The 27,944-nt window shown below is 40.1% G+C and overlaps 1 protein-coding gene across 4 annotated transcripts in view; it reads left to right on the top strand.

Annotated features, from left to right (window-relative positions):
- The first annotated feature begins 2,961 nt into the window (after positions 1-2,961).
- The window catches only part of spegb (striated muscle enriched protein kinase b), a 40,640-nt gene continuing 15,657 nt past the window's right edge, over positions 2,962-27,944 (top strand). For 2 of the 4 annotated variants that reach the window (XM_035909030.2, XM_006793698.3), the window contains exons 1-22: positions 2,962-4,030; positions 14,333-14,419; positions 14,887-14,953; positions 15,131-16,674; positions 16,813-16,956; positions 17,058-17,240; positions 18,191-18,357; positions 18,610-18,698; positions 19,505-19,680; positions 19,910-20,170; positions 20,279-20,437; positions 21,002-21,191; positions 21,299-21,528; positions 22,112-22,231; positions 22,445-22,549; positions 24,239-24,445; positions 24,531-24,654; positions 25,006-25,178; positions 25,654-25,766; positions 25,941-26,109; positions 26,199-26,295; positions 26,401-26,601. In XM_035909030.2, coding sequence (XP_035764923.2) covers positions 3,613-4,030; positions 14,333-14,419; positions 14,887-14,953; positions 15,131-16,674; positions 16,813-16,956; positions 17,058-17,240; positions 18,191-18,357; positions 18,610-18,698; positions 19,505-19,680; positions 19,910-20,170; positions 20,279-20,437; positions 21,002-21,191; positions 21,299-21,528; positions 22,112-22,231; positions 22,445-22,549; positions 24,239-24,445; positions 24,531-24,654; positions 25,006-25,178; positions 25,654-25,766; positions 25,941-26,109; positions 26,199-26,295; positions 26,401-26,601 — 5,024 coding nt within the window. In that variant the 5' untranslated portion in view covers positions 2,962-3,612. Of the gene's footprint in view, positions 4,031-9,524; positions 10,431-14,332; positions 14,420-14,886; positions 14,954-15,130; positions 16,675-16,812; positions 16,957-17,057; positions 17,241-18,190; positions 18,358-18,609; positions 18,699-19,504; positions 19,681-19,909; positions 20,171-20,278; positions 20,438-21,001; positions 21,192-21,298; positions 21,529-22,111; positions 22,232-22,444; positions 22,550-24,238; positions 24,446-24,530; positions 24,655-25,005; positions 25,179-25,653; positions 25,767-25,940; positions 26,110-26,198; positions 26,296-26,400; positions 26,602-27,944 lie in introns of those variants that run through there. The other 2 variants (XM_006793699.3, XM_087853112.1) reach the window with 2 other exon arrangements.

Raw genomic sequence — 27,944 nt, 5'->3', positions numbered from 1 at the left:
TATATGAGAAATGAATAAAACCATCCACTTTGCTCCCTTGTTTGTGATTGATATGACACCGACATGACAATGACAGAGTCATTGGAGGTTTATGTGTTCGTTGATCAGCTGAGACACAACAGTCAAATGATGGGAACCCCCCTCCCTCCACAAGGTTCCCACCATTGGGTTAATGGTGTGAACTTTGCTTGTATAGGGGAGAAAAAGCAGAAGTTTTGATGACTGCAGCCACAGAAATGCAGCCATATTTGAGATCGGAGGAGCGATATCTACTCCCTCTTGATTACAAAATGATCAAAAACATCTAACTTACTTGATAACTGACAAGCATGTTGGTTCAATCCTGGCACTGGCTGGTGAGTTTGCAGAAATAGTGCCAGTTTGGATGATCCACAGAAACTCTTATTTTGCCGGGAAGAACTTGCAGGTGTGGAACTAACCAACTGCTACTGCTGAACTTGTGTCTAATTTTAAATAGTTTTCACAAATCCAGGATGCAAAAGCTATGAAAGTGGATTTTCAAACTTCTTAATCTAACATTTACAGCCCAAAACGTTGCTTTCTTGGGTTTGTGCTTTTCCTTTTTTCCTACCAGATGAGAAGAGATTAATTAAAAGGTTCATGTTTTTCTCACTGCCCAGTTCTTACAAGCTTTGTCCTTTTTTACAACAAAACTGCTCCATGCTTCTTTCAGCATTCATGTATATTGTAAATCAGAATCAGAGACTTTATTCATCCCAGAGGGAAACTGAGTTGTCATAGCAGCAAATATACCTCAAACATCAGGCACTCATATAAAATGAGTGTAGAAACAGAGATATTGATAGATAAATATTAAGCTAAAGAGATCAATATAGATTTGATTTTGATTGGTAATTTATTTCAACATGTGAACAATATACAAGTACATTTAGAAAAGAAAATAAGAGAGAAAAAAAATATTACACAAATTACATACAACCCCCCCCCCCCCCCCCCCAAAAAAAAAAAAACAACAACAACAAAACAAAACAAAAAAAAACCCCGTTGCTTAATTTACATGTTGAAAGGGAGTGGGAAGAAGTAAACACTTATTTAATCCCACCCCCTAGAGATATAGGTATAAATATAGATATTAGTATTAGTACAACTACATGTGCAAAGCTAGCATGCTAGCACTAAATGTGTAGCAATACTGGGAGACCGCAGGTTTTTTGAGCTGTTTTGGGCACAGTTTGTGATAAAAGAACAATTATATACACAATTATACAACTTAAATTTGGGTTTGTTGATGGAAAGCCACTTCCAGATTCAGTTTTTGTGTCAGTTTTATAAGGTTTAACTTTATTTCCTTGTCTATAGAGTGTTGGACTTCAGAGTCATAAGTCTCTTTACTTGGTGAGGAAAAAGTCTCTCACGTTAAACCTTATTAAGTAAAACATCCATAATAAACATCGAACATTAGTAAATAAAATAAAGAAACAAACAAAACAATAAATTCTTTAGGGCAGTGGTTCCCAAACTTTTTTTGCTAGGCCCCCATTTGTTTTAGAAGAAAAATGTTCGTCCCCCCCCCTCCCCCGCGTGCATGCGCGCACGCGCGCACGCACACGCACGCACACATCCTCCAACCACACACACCCATATTTTGCTCCATTGCGGTTTATTTCAGCCTCAAACATTTAGTAAACAATTAAGCAAATACAAGTAATCTGCAATAAATTACAGGTAGTAAGAAAATAAACTACTAACTCTTTTATGCTACGTCCGCATTTACACGGCTATTTTTGAAAACGCAGCTGTTTCGTCCACACATGAACAGCGTTTCGAATCACCAAAAACGGAGATTTTTTTTAAAACTGCTTTTTTGCGTTTACGTGTGGACGAGGAATACAGAGTTCGCCAGGCAAAGTCAAAGGTATGTGCCCTTTTTCACGTCACGCTGTGCGCCACGTTATTGTTTACATGAGATGAATTGCAGAATGGCAGATAGAGACAAAATACGTTTCAATGTCAGCTGATAGTTGTTAAGTCCATGATTCAGACACATCAATCATGAACAGATGTCTCCACCATTTGTTTGTGTAGTTACTTCCACAGTGCTGTCAGGTATTTCAAACATGTGTATGGCCAGCAGGGAAGTTCCAGAGGGCCCACTGGTGGGCAAACTTTGTACCATCAACACTTATAACACTCAATGTAACAGTCATAAATTACAGATGGTAAACTGAATGTAATGACTAATAGAAAAATAAGACCAACCACTAAAGAATCTTTAAGAACAACACCGATAGAAGTATTTGGTGATTTAAAAAACAGATATTCCGATAAACCCACAGATACTTTTTTCTTGTGACCTAACATTTGTGACCGTGATAAATTGACTTGTTTAAGGTCTACCTTAAAGATGTTGCAAAGTGCTGTGCGTTGGAAGTGCCAACTGGAGGGAAAGCTATGCAACATTAACACTCACGCTAATATTTTTTTAATATATGATCTATGGTTTCTGAAAACAATGTGCACTATTTTGCTACATTTTTGGGGGAATTATGCGACATACCAGCCAACATCAGCCAACAGGTTAGCACCTCTGACGCCACCTCAGCTACCTTTGCTACTAAATACTTAAGGATTCCTAAAATATTTGTTTCAATGGTCCAACTGTTGCCTCACATAATTATTCCAATGATAAATTTTTTTTGAATGATACACATGAAATTTGACACCTTACACATAATAGAGGGGGGGGGGGGGGGGGGGGGCAATGTCAGACTCTGTGACTTAGAAATTAAACATATGCCCCATGCAGACCACCTCCCTCTGTTGTACCAAGTGTTGCGCCATCTCACATGTTCTACTGACCTCAGGTTGGCTAAAAATTACAAGGGGGCGGGAGCCCATCAGTGAGTGGTCAGACGGTTCAGCGTGCAGCTGTCGTTCTAAGACTTGCTGGGCTGTGACTGTCATTTCCCCTGACTGGTAGAGCTAAGGGGAGATCATGAGTGGGGCGGTTTAACTCATGGGATAAGGTGGGAGGGGGGGGCCCTGTGCGACTCGCCGGAGAGGACTTGATGCTTCCATTCAACCAGAAGCCAACCAAGAAACACTCTCACGGCCACCAGGAATAAAGAGGAATCTCACTGAAGACTTTCACACAATGCTGAGTGAAGACGTTACACACTTCTGGGAACTGGTTACAAAAGTTTGAAAAGTCAGAGAAGACCACGAAAAGAAGGGGGAGAAGCAACCGTCACTTCTAACACACAAGTCCAGGGAGCCGTTAATGCAACATGATCCAGTAGGTCTTGCCCTAAAAATACCTTCAGGCAGGAGAGCGGCAGCTATCTCTATCTGCTTAATTACCTGGTGATCAACAATTTCTTTTTCTTCTTCAAACAACAGCTGCGGTTAGAGAACAGCAATTCAAGGAGCCCTTAATGTTATAGACGTGTTTCTAAAGTAAAAGTAAAATGAATTTATCTCTCCAATGTTCAAAAACATGAACGCCATGTTAGCTGTAATGTATGTGTGTAACCTGTAGCCTCTAATGCCCTTTTAAGGCATGACTACGGCTTGCTAAGACAAGGCCCAGGTAGTGATATAATCATAAAGTCCAGGTAGACAGTTTTAGCCATGAGAAAAGCTGAGGTGCAAATGACCCTGAAAAAAGGGGCAGATGAAGCAGGGGCACCACCAAGTCCCATCATCCCCCCAAAACGGTCCAAAGCGAGCCCAGATCAATTTGTCCCGGAACCTCAAGGACCTGGTTACCACACCCCAACCCCGCCGGTTTTTACACGGAAAATGAGGAACGCTGCCGTGGGGACAGGCTGTGACATCCGTCTGAAGGTGACTGTGGCTGGAGATCCGCAGCCTTCCCTGTATTGGTACCATAACGATGAACTCCTCAACATGGAGAACCAAGAGTACGGAGGGCTATGGATTAGGGATTGCAAACCGAGTGATGCTGGTCTCTACACCTGCATTGCCAACAATCACCTGGGAGAGGCTCGGAGCAGCGCTGTGCTTGCTGTACTGGATCTGGGTGAAGGTAATATCCATCTGTCTAAAGTTTTACTTCAGACTGAGTGTAGCTTTTTCTGGATTCATTTTGCAGATTTTGACATGTGAAAATCCACTAAAACATATTTTATACCACACTTTTCCCAAAGTAACCTTCAAATTAATTGGAAAAAACCCTCCAGTGTTCCCTTAAAAGTCCACTATGGTGCTTGATTGGTTCCTGAGCCTTTAGAATATCAGTAATCTCTATAAACAAGCATCTGCAAATGAATATGCAGAATATGAAAGCAAAGGACAAGGTTTTCATGACAAGAAGCTTTCATGATTTCCATTTGCAGTCTGATTATAGACCATCTTCCTCTGACCAGTCTGCAGCTAAACAGCGCACATGGAGAGCAAAATAGCAACTGCATTTGCTAAAAATCAATCTCAAATGTGTCCACGCAGCTTTTAAAAATGTAGCTGCACATATTGATGCACGACTAGTGGCAGAAGCAAATGTCTGAAAGTTATTTTTAATGGAAGCCAACAAATCTAGATACAAACTTGTTGCTACGTGCTGCCCGTGACAAGTCAAAGCTTTTTCAGTATCAGTCATCGTATACATCCATGTTTTGCACATGTACACAAGGACAGGGATGACGTGCTAGAGCAGCCGCTGATCAGTCTGTGAATCTATTCCACCAGGGTTGGAGTTGCAGTTAATATCCCAAACAGGATGCAAGTTGCTCCATAGGCTTCATTGTCACAAGATCATTATTATAGCTCACTGTTCCTTTCAATGTTAAATCAGTTTATATCATTATCATTTCACTCAAGGTCAGTGCGTGGCACTGTGATCCAAGCTGAGGGTGAGGCAAAACACTAAAGAATAAACTTATATGCACAAACAGCACACAAATGCAGTGTGTGCTTGCAAAGCATATTGTTTTTCTTCTATGTTCTGTCCTGCTGAATCGTGCTGTCAGATACAAGTATAGTCTCCCTGTGTGGTGCATTGTTGTTTGAGAAAAGCATGTAGTGGAAAAGCTGAATTTCCACCATGCATGCTGAAAATAAACCACTCTTAAGCCAACTGCTGCTTTTGACCGATTTAGCTGAGGTGAGTCCCTGAGAATGCATTACAGTTAGATTCCTCAATGTCTAACTGGAGACGCTCCGGAGGCCGGTGCAATGCATTCTTATCAACAAAAACCTCTTCTCATGCTTCTTGTCATCCCCGGCACTGATCTAAATTCAGCTCACCTGAGTGCTCTGACCACCTCAGCTGCTTTGAAAAATGGCATTAGCGGCTCCTCAAATTTGCCCTTCATTTATCAGCCCCAGCATTTGTCATTGTTCTGCAGTGCTCAGCACCAGAACAGTGTGTAGGGAAACTCTTGCTTAAGTTTCTAACTGCCCTTTCCTGCTGTTAGAATATATTACATGTGGCATGCATTTACGTGAACAAAGATGTCAGAACCATCTCTCCTGGATACAGTGTACTCACTTGAACATCAGTAAAGTTTGGAAGATTGAGAGTGTTTTCTGGTGGGAAAAGGGACTGGGTCCTTATATAAGTCTTTCCTGGTATCAAAGAACAAGAGAGATTGTGCAAGCCTAGGGAAAAAAAATGGGTTCTAAAAGAGTGGTGAAGTCTGCAAACTGGACAGCTGATCACAAGAATTGTTTGTAGTGTAGGCAGCAAAAAAATACTGCAGCGTATAACATTTCCTTTCCTACATAAATATTGAATGCTTGGACACTGTCCACAAAAAGATACACAAAACTGCGCAACAGGATCTCACAACCAGGCTGTTAAACTAAACAAGTTTTGAGTCTAAATTTCTGTTTGATTGTTGGAAAAAATATAATTGGCCTTTCGCTTTAAAAATCCAGAAACCGCATATTAATCTGCAACATCATACAATATATCGCTGAAAAAACAGACCAGTGTCACCACTTCATTAACAAACTGTATGTATCAGAGAAACCAACACATTTAGAGATAAATAATGACCATAATGCAAAAGTCCTATTTCATCCCTATCACATGATACAGTATGACAATGTTTACAGCAATCACATTGCAAAAAATGTGCTTTCATGTAAGCTGGCAACACAATATTCACATGAATGTTCATGTTTCATGTGATCAGTTTATCAATTGTGGAACCGTTAGCTGGACGAGAGCTTTGTCAGCATTTACAGCCTGTGAGGACTAAACACGTCCTGTGCTGCTGGGCTTTTTAGGCTGGGAACGTTTCATTTGTCGCTCCATTTTAACCTTCACTTTGATTCAGCTCTCTTCTTCTCCACCATGTTCATAGTCTACAGCTGTCCCATCACTCAATGATCCGGCCTGAACCTTTTCCCTCTCTCTTTCTCTCCCTCTCCCACCTCTTCCTCCGTCTTTGAAAATGTCTCTCTGTCCCGCCCCCCTTGTCCACCAACTCTCCCCAGTTATTTATACAGTGGAATGTGCCAGGCCTTAGATTTTTCTGATGTTAGCAGGCCAGCGTCTCTCCTGTTACACAGGAAGACATCACTGCTAATTTTAGCCCAGCCCTGCATGACCCACCAACACACGCACACTGATCAGGAAAAGGTACGCGTTTGAATCCACATCATCTAAATATACAACCAAAAAACTGTCCGCCACATGCTGAATGATGTCATGCCTTTTTCCTTATTTAGTTTTTGCCTTTAATTAGGCAGTTGATTTATTGTAATTACTCAGTAGCTGCATATTTACACACCCATACACGCCACAATAGCATTGATTTGTGTATTTCTGGCCACCTGCTATTAAGCTCCTATTAGCTTAGTCATTGCCATCTCCAGTGTGAAACAACTGACTCTTAGCTGCTAACTTAGTCTGTCATTTGGTGCCAGGCAGGTCGTATCAAAGCTTTTTGGTTCTTTACACCTTTGCTATGAAACCAAACAATAAGCTGAAAGATGCTTGAAATATTTGCAGCGTTCTTTATTTTCTATTTTTGCTATTTTATACACAACACACATCTATTATTACCTTTTATGACAGTAAAGCAGCCAAACAGTTGCTCTTTGACACATCCAGCAGATACAGAACATTAGCTTTCATTTTGATTTATGTCTCAGGAAGCCAGAAAAACACTAAAAACGTAAGGTGAGCGAATCACTTTGGTCACTGGCTGATAGTGATTTGATTTAGAAAGGTGTAGTGCCTGTCTGAAGCTTAAATGATACTGCTTGGCACTGCCTACATCTGGGAACATTAGCTGTCGCCACAGAGTGTGACGGTGGCCTTTTTCCAGTATGTTTGGATAGTTTCCTCACCATGTTGTCTTCCTCCTGGACCTTGAATGTGAGTGAACAGGTGGAGCCACAGTTACACTCTGGAAATCCCCTACAGCGCCGTGTTGCTTCATAAGTACATCAACAAATTATTGTGTTTTTCAATGGACAGAAGGACGGGTAAGGGGTTTATATAAGCTGTAAATGGTTTAGAGCAGGGGTCCCCAATCCAAGTCCACGAGGGCCGGTGTCCCTGCAGGTTTTAGATGTGTCCTTGATCCATCACAGTGGATTTAAATGGATAAAGTACCTTCTCAACATGTCTTGAAGTTCTCCAGAGGCCTGGTAATGAACTAATCATGTGATTAGTCATGTGATTGGTGGTGGTCAGAGGGCCCGGTGGCGCCTGTGTCCGGCAGCCTCGCCTCTGTCAGTGCGCCCCAGGGCAGCTGTGGCTACAACGTAGCTTGCCATCCCCAGTGTGTGAATGGGTGGATGACTGAATGCAGTGTAAAGCGCTTTGGGGTCCTTAAGGACTAGAAAAGCACTATACAAATGCAGGCCATTTACCATTTACCATTCAGGTGTGTTGACCCAGGGTGAGATCTAAAACCTGCAGGGACACCGGCCCTCGTGGACTGAGATTGGGGACCCTTGGTTTAGAGTATTGGAGTCTGTTTGGTCAGAGTTTTTGAGTGTGTCAGCCATGTCTTGTTTCCATCCAGCTCATAAGAAATACAGAAGGGCATCACGAGACGTAAATATGCACAAATGCTGATTTTTGTCCCAGGTCTTTAATTATTAAGGGTCTCCGTCTTCAGGGTCTTCAGTGTGTTCTGAAAATGATCTCGCTCATAACTATTCTGTCTGATTAAAAGGCTTTTACCAAATATTAATTACAGTTTACTCATTTTATACACAGTCCAAGTATAAGCAGTATTAACATGAACAGTATGGCCACAAGTAAATATCAAACTAAAACATCCTGAAGGTCAATTTTTGTAGTTTAAATTTTCTATACATGTGCAAATTGAAGTTAATGGAAACAAAGAATTAAAGCGTTAAACATAAACAAATAGCTAGCTCTCTGGATTTCACTGCAATGTGCAAAAATATACTAGAGTCCATAGTGCACGCTTTAAAGATTTTTCAAGAGTCAGAAACCAAACACAGCTACAAACCATAATTCAGTGAATAATAATCCAGGCTATGAAATATAATGAAACTGTGATTTCCATGTTTGAACAGAAAAAGGTGAAGTGATGGATAAGCAAAAGAACTTAGCAACCATTAGGAATCCACACATTATGAAAAGAGCTTAAATAAACTGGTTACTAACGGTGCTGGTCACATGGCCTTGGATATGTACTGGTGACAGTTTTTTTAAATCTGAATTCCAGATGACAAACTGAATATAATGACTAAGAGTAAAGACCAACCAGTACAGGATCTTTAAGACCAATACTGAGACCAATATTTGATTATTTAAAAACCCCAAAACTGATACGTTCTCCAATATTTTTTCTTTTATAAACATAAACAGATGTTGTGTGTTCTTCTGCACATGTTGGTTATGAAAAGATGTTTTCTGCGTCAGATCCTCCTTCTCATCAGCCCAAAACAGTCTGGCTGTGTTACTCTGGCCTCTGGCATCAACAAGGTACTTTGCCCAGAGACCTGCCTCTTACTGGATATCTGCTCTCTGTGAATGCCAGACGTGGTTATATGGGGGAAAATTAAACAACCGCGCCATCTTCAGTCACTTGAATAACCTTTTACCCCATCCTGATGCACAGTTTGATCTTCAGTAAGCACTGAGTTGCTGCCATGTGATTGGCTGATTAGATATTTGCGTTAACAAACACGTGAACATGTGTAGCTAACAAAGTGATTGGTGACTACATTTACATAACTATTCTAGAATGAGCTGTTGTAGCACACAGCCCATGATTTCATGTCATTAGAGCGTGAGGTTAACGTCGAAGTCACACATGGTATTCAGCTGCCAAGGAAACGAAAAGGCCTGAGGTTACATAATCAACAGACCATGTAATTAAGCCCGAAAGGTGGCTCCAATAATGAAAGTGCTCACTACATTTGCTTTGCATTTGTGATCTGCAATCATTAGTAATTATATGAACTATTATCTTAGTAATATAGACTTTATTCTGCACTCTCACACTGTCATTTTGACGAGAGTACTGTGTAATCATGTGCGAACTGAAATGTTATTTTAAGCATGTTTCTGTGTACTGATTTATTCTACTGTGCAAGCAGGTATTGTTTCAATTGATTCAAACTGTACTAAAGATAGAATATTAACTGTAATTATTACGTCAAAACAATTAAGTATTATGAGCAGTTGAAATTGTCATGTGGAAAAACAACAATCTCTAGCAGTGAGCAAAGCTTGTGCAGTCAGTTAAAGCAGCCAGTAGGCTAACACATTTTCTGTGAGCTCGAACAGTGCTCCAGCAATGCAGAGGAGTGAGGAGGTCCCTTTTAGCTGTTGCGGCGATTCTCCCCCTCTCTTCCAACAACACAACATCGGCTCATTATACCCGTTGATGAAAAAGACACAGACACATGGGGAGGAAGGGAAACATGAAAAATGTCACCCAGTGCTGTAGAACACTGATCTCAAGAGGGCTGGATCACTCCCACTGGTTTTTCTGCCTATCGGTGTGCACTGCCTGTGGGGTGGAACGCAGCGGGGGAAGATGCTTACGCTGTCGCTGGCTATTGTGTGGACAGGGGGGCTCCCTCAGAGTGCATGATATGCATTCAACAGACATTTCCACCTGCGGACGGAGGTCTCTGCTCTGTGCTTTTCAGAAACGGATTCTCTCACAAGAGCTGCTGAGACTCTGACTTGTTACGTAATGGACCAAAGTGCCTTTTCTTTTCATTTTTCTTTCCGTTTTAGTGAGGAGCTTTTGTCTGCATGTTAGGAGAGTTACAATATGTAATAAGTTCAGTCGTTTTTTTTAATAGAAATTGCTCATGTTTTCTTAGAAAATTTGCTCAGTAAGGCGTGTAGTAATGGCTCGGAGCCCCCAGTGTATCTCGGGGAATACCCTGCTGCTGTGTGTAAGCCAAGACAAAAAATACCTGTCGAGGACATACCAGCAGTGGCTATGAAAAAACATTCAGACCAAAGAACAAAACAGGCAAGTGCTATTTCAATTTATCTTTCTCTTCTTCCTGCAGCGATTTAACCTTCATCTGTAAATAGAGCATTAAAGCGCCGTAAAATATTTCATTTAAAATGCTGACACCAACATTTTATAAATATTACTCTTGAACTGACCACACTGTTGTTTCAGCTGACAGTGGTAATGGTGCTGCTTAACAGAGCTCACTCTGCAAGTCCTTAATTGAGAAGGAGCAGTGTTACTGTGAGCTATAACCAACAAGAAACTCAGTCAACCTCAAAGCTCTTTCGTAGCTTTGAACTTCAGAAAACTACAGAAGAGTCTCACTAAAAGTTTCACTAAAATTCTTCCATGCAGTACTGCGATGATGAGAGGAAACTTCCAGAACTACTTGTTATACTTAAGGGCTCTTTGGTGTTATTTGGTGTGCACTTTTATGTCTATTTGTGCACCAGCAAACCGGTAGCAACTGTAACCCAGATGTGGCCATTTGGGGGCCACTAAAAATATTGGGGTGGCACATTAAAAACAGAACAGTGCAGGGGCGCAGCGGAGGGGAGGGGGTGACGATGTCAAATGATGAGGGACATACGAAGTGACACAATACGAATGACAAACATCATATATGCAGGAAGAAATAACAAGTTTATGTTTCAACTCATTGTAGGGTGTCTTCCTCTCTCTTGTGCACACATTTATTTGAAATATTACCAACATAGGGTCTTGCCAAAAAAGGGGCAGTGGGAGGGCCAGCAGTTTTTTGGGGATGCCTGCTGGCCCCCCTGGCCCCCCTTGGTGACACCCCTGCCCAGACAATCATTTATATTCTACCTCCTCTAACAGATTTCACAGTGACACTAAAAATATTCTTGACAATTATTAAATTGGATTTTGGAAACTGTAAGTTAAGCACTGTTTTTTTTTTCTGAGTGACAGGCTCATGTACTGTAATGTTCTGAGACTACAGCATGATTGATAATACCCCGTGCAGTCAGTCACAGTGTTATTAACTGTCAGTTACTAAAAGAGTTATAAAATCACTGTCAGCAGGGATTTAATATTGTCTACTTCTCATGTGCAACCAATCAGGGACTTCCTCGGCTTATTCATTTGTCTATCATCTAACTTAGGTTCACAGTAGATATTGGGTAAGAGGCACAGAGGAGAGGTTGCTAGTCCACCGCAGAGCCAACATAGAAAGACATCACTGATTCACCTTGACTTCAAACAAGATATTATGACATACTAATTTTATACTACAAGCTAGTTTTATAAGGAATGCAAAAAAATGATACTGGAGTATAGTTTTGTGATAAAAATATCACGATTATAATTCACATTCATTCAGTTATATTTAATTAAAACATAAGTGACTTACTGGAGTCACTGTATAATGACTTTTCATGGTGACACTCATCAAATGAACGAGGCGAATTGAAAAGAAGTTAATTAACTTGGGATGAAGAAGAAGAAGCACAGAAAAGTGAATCTGAGACCTCATTGAACTGTCCCAAGATTAAGACTGAATGATAATGGTACAACACATGCACTGATACCATAAAATGGCTAAATATCATTTCTGTGTTTTGTCATTTTGGGGTATATTTTATGGATAAGTAGAAGAGGATGGGTGGATAGAGGGATGGTATATTTTAGTGTTGTGAAGAATGATTATTGCCTTGCAATATATCAAAGAGGACAGGTGCTGAAGTTGTATTTCTCAACTTTGAGGGGAGCGATTAAAGTGTCAAAGAGAAGGATAGCATTGCTTAATGTAATGACAGAGTACAAATACATTAATGTTACCTGAGCTCCTCAAACCTGGAATGTCTACAAAGGACCAAAGTCATAGTCGATGAATTGTTATTGAAATTAATACAGGAAAAAAATGTAATACTTACATTTTCAGTAGAGCTTCTCCAAAGGATACAGGAACATGTATTACACATAAAAGGAAGTCCATATTTGCACCCTGTTATTATGTTTCCCTAGACCTAACAAACCATATAGTTTTATTTATTTATTTATTCAAGCCTAAACAAGCATCACAATTGAAAGTTATTTTCAATTATTTATTGTATGTTTGTGTAAATTTTCAGTAGTTTAGGCTACGTTCACACGTACACGGGTATTTTTGAAAATGGAGATTTTCCGTTTTAAAAAATAATCTGTCCACACCTAAACGCAGAAATGAAGGAAAACGCTGCTAGGAACATGCCAAAGCAACAGGTGGCGCTATATTCCTAACCGTGTAGAAATGTTGGCCAATCAGAAGTCTAGAAGCCTTGGTGGGAAAAAGTAAACAAAGATGGGGTAAAGAAGCAGAACTGAGTCGTATGTGTGGAGGGACAGTAACTGTGTGTGTATATGTAAGCATTTAAACACTGCAGAGAGTACAATTAACAGTATTGTAGAAATTCATTTCACCGAAACAATAACGTGGCGCACAGTGTGACGTCAAAAACAGGCGCAACATCCTTTGACGCTGCGTTTTCTCCGTTTTTCTCGTCCACACCTAAATGCAAAAACGGAGTTTTCAAAAATATCCACCCTGGCCGGAGTTTTTAAAAATCTCCGTTTTCAGTGACCAAAAACGCCGTTTACGTGTGGACGAAAGGCGCAAACGCATAGAAAATCTGCGTTTTCAAAAATACCCGTGGACGTAGCCTTAGTCTTGGACAAAATCAGCTGATTTGAATGACTGCTTTGGAAAAATAATGTGTCACGCTGAGAAATATGATGTTATACTGTGTAATAATACTCTGTACAATGTTGTGTCTGTGTGAAAGTGTTTTACTTTGAAATGTAAAATTATGTTATGTGATATTAATATTGCATTGAATGTGCAGTGTAGCTAAATATAGGTTCAATAGCTGTGAGTAGGGCTCTAAGCTTTTCTGTGTAGTTTATAGCTGACTTTTTTCTGTCTGCTGATTTCAAACAAGCCTGTTTTTTAAAACATTTTTCCACCATTTCCATTGTGGCCAGCGTTACCCTGTTGTGTTCTTTTACTGCAAGAGAACAAGAGATAGCTTCTGTTATTTATTTATTTCATTTTTTTTATAAGTGGTTCCACCTACTGTGAAGCAAACACCTCATGAGAGCTGCTGGGATGCCAGTGACTCAATACTGCTTTCTATTTTGAGTCCTACCAATGACTGAATTTTCTCTCAGCCTGTGAAGAACAGTCATATTTATCAGATAGTACAGCTGGAACAGTTTTTTAGGTTTAAAGAGGATAAATTTCTGCTGAAAATATGAACACACTTGTAGTTATTTTCTTCTTTGTATTCCCTTCTTTGAAATAAATTTGCTGATGTCGTTGAAGTAATTATGGGTGACAAGACTCAGCAACAATTCAGCTGTAACAAATTTAGTATATTCAGCTTAGCTGTGCTAATGAGACCCTGGGGGCGTCAACTCATCAAGTAGAACAACTACATATATTATGAAATTCAGTTAAGTGCCACAGAAAATTTCAGTGGCATTACATAATATCCTTTAGTATAAAGAAAGTATTCTGATTCCGATTGTTAGCCCCTCCACTTCACCCCAAAAAGGGTTATTCCAGGTCAGGAAAATCACTTCAGTTTCTTTCACCAAGCATCTCCATAAAGTGAACTGAACATGATAAGGTAATAGTGACGATATCCTGTCTGTTACATCTTTTGTTTCCATTGCAGAAAGACAGTTTTCCATTGTTGCCAAACAAAATCACAGATGGTGCCATGCTTCATTTAGTAAATAGTTTTAGATTGTCCTTAACTTTTATTTTCTGCCTTTTTACAAGTATGCTTTCAAATGCGCTTTTATTTTCTCACCAAATAATGTTCTTCACAAACTGGTCTAGTTGAAATGTGATTACATCACAAGTAATTTTCCATTTTTTTGCATTTATTTTGTTTTATTTATTTCAGATTCTGAAACAACAGAAGATGAAGGTGGAGACCAATATGAGACCAAAGAAGATAGCGGGGATGTTGAGGACCAGGCTGTGCCTGCAGGTATGAACTGTTTCTGATTTCAATCATTAATTTGCATCAGTGCTTACAGGACTGAGACCTGCTATGAGGTTGTAAGATGGTAGGACCAACAACAAGAAAGAAAATGGAGCTGAAGGCAATCACGTAAACCTAATGACAAATAACACAGTTTTCATTTCCATTGGGTTTTTTTCCTCTAGTTTTCTTTTTGGCTACTTCTGACACAGAAACAAACATGTATATATATCTATATCTATCTGTCTATCTGTCCGTCCATCCATAACTGGGAAATAACTGTCTTTTTAGAACCTCAGTTCTCCACAGTGGTTACCAGCAGTGTTCTGTACAGATGGCAGAGCCTGCAGTGATACAGCAAGTCACTTCATTCAGTGTTTACATAGAAATATTATTTGGTGGAGATTTGAACATGACCTGACCTAGAAATTTTGCCATACAAATGTGTTAATGCATCTCTTCTTTCACACGAGACACAGTGATGGAAAAATGTGCCGAGGATGTCAGTAAAACACACGGACATGAAGATCACTCTAACAGGCAAGTACAAAACATACAGCATTGATGGTAACCCCAACAATTACAGTAAAAAGAACTTTGTTTGTTAACTATACTACTGGACTTGAATTCAGTGCTAAAACACAGTAATGAGTAAGGTTGTAAATTAGCAACAGATTCCTGATTTTAACAGAGTTTTCCTCACATCCTCTATTTCAGGAGCCAGTCTGAGGATTTTTCAAGAGAATCTCCCACACAAGTTCTCCCACCCCCATCTCCAAGACTGGTCAAACGCACCTCCACCTCTCCGATGCCAAGTCGCTCTGGTTCAACTACTCCTCTTAGCTTGCGGAAGAAAATCGTTGTGCCAACTGAATACCAAGACACCGTGCCCGGGGAGTTTGAAGAAAAGGTTAAGCAGCCAAAATCTGTGTCCCAAAGTAACAACCAAGATTCCCGACCACAGACTCCACTGAGTGAATATTCCAAGAAAGAATTTACTCTTAGACCCTCTCCAAAGCTTACAAGGGCTAGTTCAAAGGTTTTTGAGAAGGTCCGTGACTTAGAGGAGCGGAGACGGAGTCTTGATATTCCAGAAGGTTCCATTTCGGGAAGATCCTGGGCAGGGTTCAATCGGGCTGGATCTGTGGATTCAGATGATGGAGGAAGCCGTTTGGGTATCTCTAGAGAAAGTTCAAGGGAAGATCTTAGGGAAGCTCTAAAAGAAGATGCTGCTGAACGAAGGTCTATGTTTAAAAAGAGAGCAGCTTCGCTGGAAGAGAAACCTCGCTACTCTCAAAAAGTTCAGGACATTGAAAACAAGTTCACTGAGGAGCTCCAACGCATTAAAAAGCTTGTTGGTAAACCTCATCTGAAGAAATCGTTTTCAACTGAACAGCTAACCCTGAAGGTCAAGCAGCGCCAGCCTTTTAGGAAAATTGAACCTATTCCTCCTCAGGTCCTGCAAAAACTCCAAGAAAGGGAACGAGTCCAGTGGGCAAAAGAACAGAGAGAAAGGGAACTAAGTAAGCAACCGATGCAGCAACAGCAGCAAACACAACAAGAGCAGAAATCTCAACCTCAAAAGACAGCAGACACTGGTTTAACAGCTGTGCCAGTTAGTAGAGTTGGAGAAGTTGCAGGCACCCCAGAGTCAATGCAGTTATCTGACTTACCAGGACAACGATCGGTGAGAGAATTCAATAGAGTCAGTCCAGTTACAGAAATTATTCAACGATCATCATCACCAGCAATATATAATCAACACAGGGAAGATTCACCAAGCAGAAATGTTACAGAGATGACATTGCGCAAAGTTGAACGAAGGCCACCGAGTCCTCTTGTACAAAGGGTATCTCGAATGCAAGAATCCCCACACATCCAAGAGTCTGCTGTACAAACATCGCAAAAGGATGAGACTTTGGGGAGAAAGACACCAATAGAAGTTGCAGTAAGAAAAATTGAAAACAGACCTGAGAGTCCTCTGGTACAAAAAAGACCCATCATTGTGCAAGATCTTGCCCCTTCAAAACCCCCAAGAATATCACCAAGCTCTCCAACAGAGGAGAAAATGGAAGTGGAACTTTCTAAACCAATCTCTAAGATTAAAGTACCTACAATTATTGTTGAAGATGAAAAAATGGAAGAGGATGTTCCTGTAAGCACAAGTGAGCCTAAACAGAAGCGTGCTGGTGCCAAAGAGGGACATCAGCAAAAGTCCAGAGGAAAGAACCGTCGTACACGACCCCTGTCTCCAGAGTTAGGTTAGATTTGTTCTGTTTCTTTTGTAAGCTTTTTTGTGGTAATGTTTAATAGAGTGACTTTCTCTGTCCTCTAGTGTCATTTTTGTAATTTGAGCAATAGAACAAAAATCACTTTAGGTTTGTCTCTTGTCTGTGCAGATTCTTCAGATGATTCTTATGTGTCTGCCGGAGAAGACCCCATGGAGGCTCCTGTGTTTGAGTTTCCCCTCCAGGATACTGTAGCATCTGCTGGTGCAGATGTACTGCTAAGAACTATAATTGCTGGAACCCCTAGTCCTGAAGGTAATTTGTTGTACTTTTTATTTCAACAGCAAAACCCTTAAAGGTAACTTTGAATCAGTTGATGGAGAAGTGGATTTATTTTGTTTTCTTCTCTGTTTAAGTCACCTGGACTAAAGACAACACTGAGGTCACTGGGATTGCAAATTATGCAGTCAAAGTGGAGGGCGAACGACATAGTCTTCTCATCAGATCAGCTAAAATAAGTGATGGGGGAAGATACTGTGTAACTGCTGTTAATCAGATGGGAAGAGCTTCAAGCAGTGCCACTCTTATAGTTAAAGCAGGTAAGTTTATGTTTTGGGACATGAGACCAAAACCATCGCACAGGCCTGTCTGACTGAGGCTTAAGGAACATCCATATCTATACATACATCCATAATCTCTTACCCAACGAAGCATGCAGCCTTTCTAGGTGGACAATGGGCAAGTAGTGGGGTACACTCCGGACAGGTTGCCCGTCCATCACAGTGCTAACACAGACACAACTATTCATTCTCTCCTCCACATTTAAAGCCAATTCAGAATCACCTAATTAAACTAACATGCATTTCTTCGAACTGCAACAGGAAGCCAGAATATCTGGAGAAAACCAACACAGCTATCGGACGATTATACAAACTCCACACAGAAAGGCCACGTCAGTTATTATATTAAACTTCTATTGTAGTCGCTCAGTAATTGAACAGGACATTTATCACTCCCCCTACACTAGTATAATATGCAGCCTAATCCAAAAAAAAAAAAAAGGTAAATGTACTAAGCAGTAATTTCCAGTTTACAGTATTCATTTTCAGAGGCCATTTTTGTCGTCTTAAAAATCATCTCGTAGTCTCTTCCCACGTTGGCATTGTATTTCTCTCCTGGCTCCCTTGTCATTATCTCTCTCAGCGAAATGCGTGCGCCATATATTCCAGCTGAATAACCTCACTTATAGTTACCATGGAAACTCAGAGGCAAAACTGAACCTATAAAGTGCCCAATGAGGCTCAGTGGCTCCACTCACTGTGAATCCACCATTGTTTAGATTTCACATTTGGCATCTTAGATTCTAAATGGAGGGATGTTTTATTCAGTATGTGAACTCTTTTAAATCCCCATGTACTCATTCAGGTTTGCTCTCAGTAAAAAAAAAAATATATCAAAGACTAAATAAAATGTATAAATGAGACTTGATTGTTAAAAAAGGTATCAAGGTACGACAATGATTATAATAGTACAATTTTTGGCTTTGCAGATTCTGTGCAGGAACCAAAGGGAAACTTGGGTGTTCCTATGGATATCAGCAGCCCTATTACATCTGATGAAGAGTATCTCAGCCCCATGGAAGAAGTCATGGACTTTGGAGGGCCAGAGCCAAGGCGAACTATTGACACACATTTTAGGAAACCCCCTGCATTCTTGGTGAGACTGTGCAGGGTTCATTGGATAAATCTACTTAATTAATTTTGCCCTTTAGTGTGACCATAGTATGTTAATCGAACAGTGGCAACAATACTGCATGGAAATATGTTCCATACTAAGCATTCTATCAATATTAATTTTCCCTTAATAAATGTATTATCTGCTGTGTGGTCACTCCATCAACACATCTCTCATAAAACTTACAGGTGAAATGCATCTCTAAGCGTCTAACTTGCATTAAATTTTAAACAGGTAACAATGAGTGATCAAGCTGTCATTGAGGGACAGGAAGTCACCATGTCTGTCCGAATAAGTGGACAACCCAAACCTATGCTGTATTGGTAGGTCCCCCCCCTCACTTCATCAGTCTACTTAAACTCATTGTTTCCATAAGATATGGACAGCACAAACCATGAGGAAACATGAATGCATCGTTTGTTTTTGAGCATGGTCCTTTAATTCATTAAAGGAGGTGGAAACTTAAAGTTTTAAAGTCAAAACTTTTAGATAGATTTTTTTATTGCATGTGATGCTTTTGCATACCCCCATGCTTAATCAGTGAAGTGATCTCAAGATGTAGAGATGAGATCATTTCGTTTTCCTGTTGCAACTTGAACTTGGTGATACTTTTCTTCATAAGAGTAGCCACTGTAGTTGGTTTTAAGTTAGTCTCATATTGCTGCAAATGCAAAAGTTACATCAAAGTAAAGCACAAAAAAGGAAATAAATGTACAAATAAAATTTAGAGCTAAAATATGGTATCCAAATATATGATTAAATTGAAAATAGCACTCTCTGTTAATGTGTTTTAATAGAAAAGAGACAGCACAACAGTTAAAAAGGAGAAATTTACATACAGCTTTTGGTCTTTTTGTGGGGTTCTTTTAATACTAAATTTAACATTACGGCTAATAATGCCAGTCTTATTTTTTAATGTAGCTGACAATAAACGGCTGAGTCATTCATGCAGGTTTTGTCATAAGAGTTAGTCATGAATCTAAAGAGACAATAGCAGAAAACACAATGTATTCCACCCCCTAATGTGGTGGGACAAAACGTGTGCTTGACCATCCTTTATTGAAAAACTGAAATGCAGTGTATATTTGTTGAAAAATATAGAAACAATTGGTCCCATGTGCTCTTGTAGGCTGAGGGACAGAGTGACGGTAAAAACAGGCCCACGTCACATTGTACGTGAGATGAAGGATGGCGCCTTTGAAATGACAATCAAGTCGGCAGTGAAGTCGGACTCTGGGATTTACACTTGTAGGATTATTAATGAGTATGGGACGAAGCAGTGTGAAGCAAACCTGGAGGTGAAAGGTATGTGTTTTTCTGCTTGTTTAAGAATGCATAAGTCGACATTTCGCTCTTGTTCACCGATTAATTATGTCCGTGTCAGTTGTGGGGAAGTAATTTTGTTCTACCAATTCCTTTACCATAGTTCCACATGAATAAAAACATACACAGAGGGCTGGAACTACTTCACAACATCACCGTTTTTGTATCACTTAACAGCACTCTTCAGAAAATGTACTTTATTTATATCCAGCACCACCAGTGGAGCCAGGTCTCGCAGTTATCCGTGCAGTCAGGGACATCACAGCCAAGGCTGGAGAGACTGTTTTGTTTGAGTGTCACGTCATTGGACCAAAGGACACGGATGTGGACTGGCTTGCAGATGGGAAACTGATCCAGCCAGCATTGCTCAACTGTAAAATGCACTTTGATGGAAGAAAGTGCCGCCTGCTGCTTAACTCTGTACATGAAGATGACAGCGGAACATACATGTGCAAACTCAGCACAGCTAAAGGTAAGTGTCAAGGATATATCCCACATGTATGATGCAAAACTTGAAGAAGTATATTTATCACTTCCAACTCTTTTTCTACTTAAGAGATATTTTTTTTTAATTTTTTAGAGGAAGTGACCTCATGTGGCAAACTCAAAGTCATCCCCTCCCTCGAACCTCTCTTTACTCGCAATTTGGATGTTTTGGAAGTAATTGAGGGGCGCAACGCTCGATTTGACTGCAAAGTCAGTGGGACGCCACCTCCTAAAGTCACCTGGAGCCACTTTGGTAGGAACATACTTATACTCCTCTAGGTTGATGACGCTGTCACTTATACACACACTCCTTCTGTGGGCAGTGCAATAACCCCTGACTTCATTTCACCCTAACCGGTCGCAGCAGATGGCCCCGCCCCTCCCTGAGCCTGGTTCTGCTGGAGGTTTCTTCCTGTTAAAAGGAGTTTTTCCTTCCCACTGTCACCAAAGTGCTTGCTCACAGGGGTCATGTGATTGTTGGAGTGTTCTCTTTTTTCTTTGTATCACTGAATTTCACTGCCAACTGACGATTTTAGCCTTATTTTTTTAATCTAATGCTAAATCAGATATAAAATCAACTGTCAAGTTTTAATTAAATTGTCGCTTAATAGCAAAAAGTGAAACTTTTGTGGAACATCTAATTAACTATAAACACAAAGTCTCTTACTGACTTTTGCATTCTTTATTATTTGGTGTTTTTAATTATCTCTGATCAATCACTTATCTTTAAAGTTTTACTGGGTAAACTTCTAGCTTAGCTTAGCTATGCTCCTCCAATATCAATTCCATATGGATATGTTTTCCTTTTTCCCTTTAGATCATTTACTTACAGAAAGTGAGGACGTTCGTATTCTTCAGGAGGGTGGCCGCCATTCTCTCGTCATTTCTCATGTGACCAGCGATGATGAGGGTTTTTACACTGTCAGAGCCCGTAACGGTCACGGCGAGGCAGAGAGCTCTGCTGAACTTTACATACAAGAGCCACGTCCAGCCATCTCCTCACAGATGTAAGAGTGTCTGATTTTCTCTGGATCATGCATGCTTTTTGAAATTCCGCTTGAGCTCCCAGTGGTGTTCATTGTTACCTATCCAATTCTTCTTCTCATCGCTTCAGGGCTAAATTGGAGAAAATGCCCTCCATACCTGAAGAGCCAGAGGTCCCAGAGAATGAGGTGGAGCGTTTCACCATGCCTGACTTCATCAAACCCCTTTATGACCTGGATGTGATTGAGGGAAAAGAGGCTGTGCTCAAATGCAAAGTGGCTGGTTTGCCGTATCCAACTATTGCCTGGTTCCACAATGGAAAGAGGATTGAAAGCACAGAGGACAGAAAGATGACACAGTGTAAGTTTTGCAGAATGGATTTATATTCATCTGATATTTATTTCCATCCTTTGTAATTTATTTCAAATTCCTTTATGTATGATTTTCTTTTCTGCAAACTCAAACAAATATATATATATATATATATATTTTATTACTTCATTTAAAAAATAACTGCTTGTATTAAGCAGGTATAATAACCAGATAGTTTTTGTTTATTACTGATCTAGCGGTAATAATCTGAACCAAAGACTTCTTTATTGAGGTAGTGATTTTATCATTCCCTTTTTGCCCTGTTTGCTGCTTCATTGCCAGGATCATTGCGACAGTTACTTCTGTGCTTCAGCAGCAAATCATTTCAACTACGTTTAATCTACAAAGAGCAATTTTCAAAAACGAGGGTGCTGTCCTCTTTCTTGTTGCGTGGAGCAAAAGCACACAGAATTTCATTGTGAGATCAGGGTTTAATTAAATACAGAGAGTGTCGTTATTCTGTAGCTGCTACACTGAGCACTTACACCCCTGAATGAATCCACACTGCCTCAGTCTTCCTTGTCTGTGTCGTGCAAAACCGAGTAAGCCAAGCCGCTTTCTCCTGTTGCAGTTCGTGATGTTCACAGCCTGGTCATCCGCTCTGTGTGCCATGCCCACGGTGGTGTCTACAAGAGTGTCATCTCTAACAAAGTTGGGAAGGCCACCTGCTATGCTCATCTCTACGTTACAGGTAATTTTTTTTCTTCTTCCTCAAGTGCTTTGAGGAAACTCTCATTCTGATTTGATGCTATATAAATAAAATTGAACTGAATTGAACGCTCTGGAGAAAGAAACATGTTTTGATTACACAACCGTACTCAAGTACACCTTATAGATTGATGCTGCCTCATGCCGCATCACACCAGAGAAAAATACAGCTGCCTAAATCCACTGTCATTTTCAGACATCCTCCCTGACCCACCTGATGGGACTCCAGTCATAGAATCCATTACTGGCAAAACCATCACCTTGAGCTGGAAGAAACCAAGGAGGCTGGACCCTTCCATTGGTAAGCAAAAACATTGTCGCATATGCTATATTCAAGAGACAAAACAATATATTCCTAATTCTTAGGTTATTTATTGTTTTACACATTTAATGCAGAACATTCTCTAAGGTCCCTTTCAGGCATGCATTTTAATATCTTTGTGTCTATCTCATCTTTCCATGAAAGTCTGACAGATTGTAATCTATCGCTTTCAACATGGAACAGATCTGAGCTGAGGGCCATTTGATCATAGACTCAATGTAAAAGATGGACCTTGCTTGTAGGTCTAAAAAGTGAAGCCAGTGCATTCTTTCTAATGTCCAGCAGAGGGCAACAGTTGTGGTTCCAAAAAAACACTGGGTTGTCTAAAACGGTGGTCCCCAACCCCCGGGCCGGTACTGGGCCGTGAGTCGTTTGGTACTGGGCTGCGAGAGTTGAGGTTCGGTTGTGAAATTTATAGTTTTTATCGGTTTTTAGCGTTATTTTTTTGCAATCGTTTTTATCATTAACTCGGTTTCCCTCGGTCTTTTTCCTTGTGTTATGAATAAATCGTTTTTTTATTTGGTACCGGTACTGGTTTTATTTTGTTGTATTTAATAATAATAATAATGGATTGCATTTATATAGCGCTTTTCGGGACCCCTCAAAGCGCTTTACAATTCCACTATTCATTCACTCTCACATTCACACACTGGTGGAGGCAGCTACAGTTGTAGCCACAGCTGCCCTGGGGCAGACTGACAGAGGCGAGGCTGCCATATCGCGCCATCGGCCCCTCTGGCCAACACCAGTAGGCGGTAGGTGAAGTGTCTTGCCTGTCTTGCCCAAGGACACGACGACCGAGACTGTCCGAGCCGGGGCTCGAACCGACAACCTTCCGATTACAAGTCAAACACCCAACTCTTGCGCCCCTAAATATCCGCGACACCTTAAAGGCCGGTCCATGAGAATATTGTCGGACATAAATGTTCCGTGGTGCAAAAAAGGTTGGAGGCTGCTGGTCTAAAAGACTATGAGCAAATTATCCCATTTCTCAGTTTCTCTGTTTTATGACCTCAGTATAAGATTTACATGATGTGTTTATGGTCTCATTTGCTACTTTTCTGTCTTAACAACAACAATAATAATAATAATAATAATCATAATAATAATAATAATAATAAATTTTATTTAAAAGTGCCTTTCAGAACACTCAAGGACACTGTACACAGCAGAACAAAGCAAGCATAAAAACAGGCAGTTTGCAAAATCATAAAACATAAAAATAGATTTAAAATAGGAGAAGGGAAAAGGTTATGTGGGAAAAGCTATTAAGCTAAGCTATTTTTTACTTAATGATTTTACTGATTTATTTATTTTATTATTTAAGTTTTCACAATATTCATTTTGTGAATTGTAGTCCCAAATGTGTCAGAATGAAAGAAAACAAAATGTTTGACAAATGGCCAGGCTGTGAGTGTGATGTGTTCTTTCATTTCTGGGTAAGACTTACTCATCTCTGGTTTTACAGCTGGGACACTGAAACAAGCAGCAGATTTCATTATGAAAAAACATCAAGAATAAATGCTAAAAATAACATACTGACATACTGTAAGGTGCTCCAGCTTTTACATGTTGTACTTTATGTACTTAATTCATATACTGCGTGATATAAAAAGGAATCATTGACCCAAAGCATTTTGAATCAAAAGCCTTTTTTTTTTCTTCCAGATCCCAGCTCTTTGATGTACGCCATCCAACAGCAAGCCTTAGGCTCCATCCAGTGGATCATCATAGCGTCAGGTCTGAAGGAGACAACTTACACCATCACAACACTCTCCAAAGGTGTGCGCTATGCTTTCAGGGTACTCACCATCACCTCCAAGGCTTTCAGCAAGCCCTCACCAGCTACTGACCCAGTGCAGCTCCTGGACAGAGGTAGGTTTGACTTTATAGATCATCCATCCATCCATCCATCCAGAACAAATCTGTTAAATATTACCTCTGTGGTTTATGTCTTCAGGTCCTTATGTGCAGGAGGCTCCAGTGATTATCGATAAGCCAGAAACTGTATATGTGATGGAAAACCAGTCGGTCACTATCTCGATGACTCTCAATCATGTTAATGCTTCAGTCATCTGGAAAAGGTTAGTTTCTGTCAATACACTTCATTTCGTTGTTTTTAGAAAAAGAGAAACTCAAGGAAATGAATGAGTTTTATTTTAATTTCACTAAATTCAAACATATTCCTGTCACATGAGAGAATCTAGTGCCGTTTGTCCCCTTTCTGACTTAATACATAACAGGATAAATGTACTGTTACTGGGAAGCATAAATACAGTATGACAGTATGCAAAGAGGCAGCTGCTTCATTCCCAGTGATTATCCAGGATTCCAGAGCAGTTAAGAAAGTCTATTATTATGTCCTGACTCAGTGACACTCTGCTTCCCTCCTTCCTATAAGTATCTGACCAGACTGAAAATGCTTTTGTTCCCAGGAGAGGAGTGGTCCTGGCCAACAAGCCAGGCCTATATGAGATGACAATGCCAGATGACGACCAGCACACGCTGAAGCTGCTGAAAGTGAAGAGCGCTGACATTGGAGAGATGGAGTTTGTGGCCTCCAATAAGTATGGCAGTGACAGCTGCAAATTCATTGTGGAGATGGCAGGTATAGATTTCAGGTAGACTGTGTGCATATAAATTATGAACATAGTCTCTAGGTTTAAAAGCAAAGCTTTTGTTGAAATGCAGTCTCATTAATGGCCAGCAGAGGGCGGCTGTTTCAAAAAGAAGTCGGATTGTTTAGAATTAAGGAAAATAGATTGCTAGACCTATGACTTCAGTTAACATGTTCCCTTAAGAGTTTATGTTTATAATGAGTTTATTCACTGGTGTTGATTCATCAAGTCTACAACATGATAATGATCTGAACTAGTGTCAAAAAGGAGGAGGAAGTGTACTTTAGGGTGGACCTACTGTGAGTCCAGATCTCTGCTGTATCTGAGTAGTCCCTCAGTTTCTCAGTCAGATCATCTCTGACATCTGCTTTCATAATTCTAGTGATGGACATATTTGGAGACTAAGTACAAAATAACTGCAAATAATTGCCTCAAAATTAATCGAACTTTGTACTGTCATTACAGCTCCACCAACATTTGAGACCATTATGGAAGATTTGGATGTTTGTGCTGGGGATACCCCTCGCTTTGCTGTGGTTGTGGAGGGCAAACCCATCCCTGACATCTTGTGGTTCAAGGTTTCCATCCATTATAGTGTTTAATACAATGGCCCTGCATGACTAGTTATTCTTTACTGGTTTCTCTGTGCTGTTAACTAAATTAGTGAAATGGGAAATAACCATAAGAGTTTTTAGGGAGTTTTTAGCAAACGCAAGACGACCCGCTGTAAAATGTAGCGTATTTGCTTTCAGAATGATATCCTGCTGTCAGAGAGCAGTCATTACACGTTTGTGTACGATGATAATGAATGCTCCCTGGTGGTTCTAAATGCTCGTCCGGAAGACTCCGGGGTTTACACCTGCACAGCAAGGAACTTAGCCGGATCTGTATCCTGTAAAGCTGAACTCACCGTTCATGAAGGTAAGAAGCCAGTCTGTCTGTCTGAGGTGTCAAAGGCTCTTGAATGAACAAATTGATGGAACTCATTTAATCTTTTATCTTTGCTGTAGCTAAAAGTAAACAAGATCCCATGGACGATGAGGAAACTATTCTAAGGAAAATGCGCCGACTGACTGATTACTATGACATCCACAAGGAAATTGGAAGGTAAATCGGTTTTAGGAAAAGATCCCACAGCTGACGTGCACTGTTACTTGACAGTCTTTTTTTCAACTATTAAGAAATTCTGAAACTGATGAATTGTTTCTCCAGAGGTGCTTTTTCCTATGTGAAACGTGCGACCCAGAAGGCAGACAAGATGGAGCACGCTGCAAAGTTTATTTCCACGCGGGCCAAGAAGAAGACATCCGCTCTGAGAGAGATGAAGCTGCTTTCCAAGCTGGACCACGAGAGAGTGCTTTACTTTCATGATGCCTTTGAGAAGAAGAATGCTGTTGTCATCATCACTGAAATGTATCCACATTTTAAAGCAGTCATAAAACAAACCTTCTGATGCTGAGTACTCAGTTAGCCTTAGTATGATATACCAGGTTTATGTTAAAAGAACATTTTAATATTGAATGCGTTATAACCAGTGATGGGAATAACTGGTAACGGCGTTACTAACGGTGTTGCTTTTTTCAGTAACGAGTAATCTAACTAATTACTATTCCTATCGTTACAACTCCGTTACCGTTACTAACAAGAAAATGCGGTCGCGTTACTCTTTTTCAACAAACAGACGGTTGAAGCTGTCTTCAGCTTACCGCATCTTATATCAGTTGCACCGAAGTAGCTGTAAGTAATTTGGGCGCTACAGCTTTAAGCAGCTGCGCGCGCTTTCTGGCACAACACCTGGAGCTAAGGGGGCAAAACAATCGCATGAGTGCTGCTGTTTGACTGAGGAAGAGTATAGTAGCCAATCACATGACCACTTTAAGATGACCAAGCAACAAGGTGATATATACCAGTTTTTAAATCGTGATGATAGGCCACGTAAAACCATCATCATGATAAACAATATATACGCAGCGTTTTTTCTTAAATAGTTTCGTCACATTTACTGTCTAAGGACAGCGCAGTGAGCACTCTCTGCTTATGAGCAAAAACAAACAAACAAACAAACAAACAAAAAACACAGGGGAAGTTTTAGGAGTGACGGCGAGAGAGAGAGAGAGACAGAGAGAGCAGAAAAAGAGAGAGAGCGAGTTTTGAGATGTGAGAGATTTGTGACGTTTAGCATGTTTGCAGTGTGTAGTTAATGTGTTGTCTTGTGTAGTTAGTGTGTAGTGTTGTGGATAGTTTTGTGTTGTGTGTCAGAACAATGAGGCGGCTGCTGTCTCCAGGTAGAAACAGGAGTGACACACCTGCTGCTGTCAGACCTGCAGATATCAGGCTGTGATGTTCTCCTTTATAGTGGACAGAAATATTTGGACACAAATAATTTGTGGCATCGTATTGAATGCAGAACAGCTGATTGTTCTGTAAATAGTTTGAAATGGTTATAAAGAAAAAAGGGTAAAAGGTAAATGGCTGCAAATAACTTTGTTGTTTGCAAAACTTGTGCATTTTAAAATTGACAATTTATATTTGCATTTAAAGTTATGAAATATGATCATTAAACATGTTTGTGGTTGTTACAGTAAAAAATATAACTTTTTTCTACTTGGATTTTATGTTTTTTGTCTGATTTTAGATTAGTTGTGTTAATACAGTTTGTCAAAATGAAAACATAACTGTAAATTCAGACACGTGAGGTTGTGCTGAAAAGGATGAGACCAAACAAGGCAAAGGAAATCGTTTCTAAAGGTGAAATG

The sequence above is a fragment of the Neolamprologus brichardi genome, chromosome 16, assembly GCF_056152115.1.
Source record: "Neolamprologus brichardi isolate AB-2024 chromosome 16, ASM5615211v1, whole genome shotgun sequence".
Lineage (NCBI taxonomy): Eukaryota > Metazoa > Chordata > Actinopteri > Cichliformes > Cichlidae > Neolamprologus > Neolamprologus brichardi.
The sequence above is the reverse complement of the archived record's forward strand: the minus strand, read 5'-3'. Positions and strand labels throughout refer to the sequence as shown.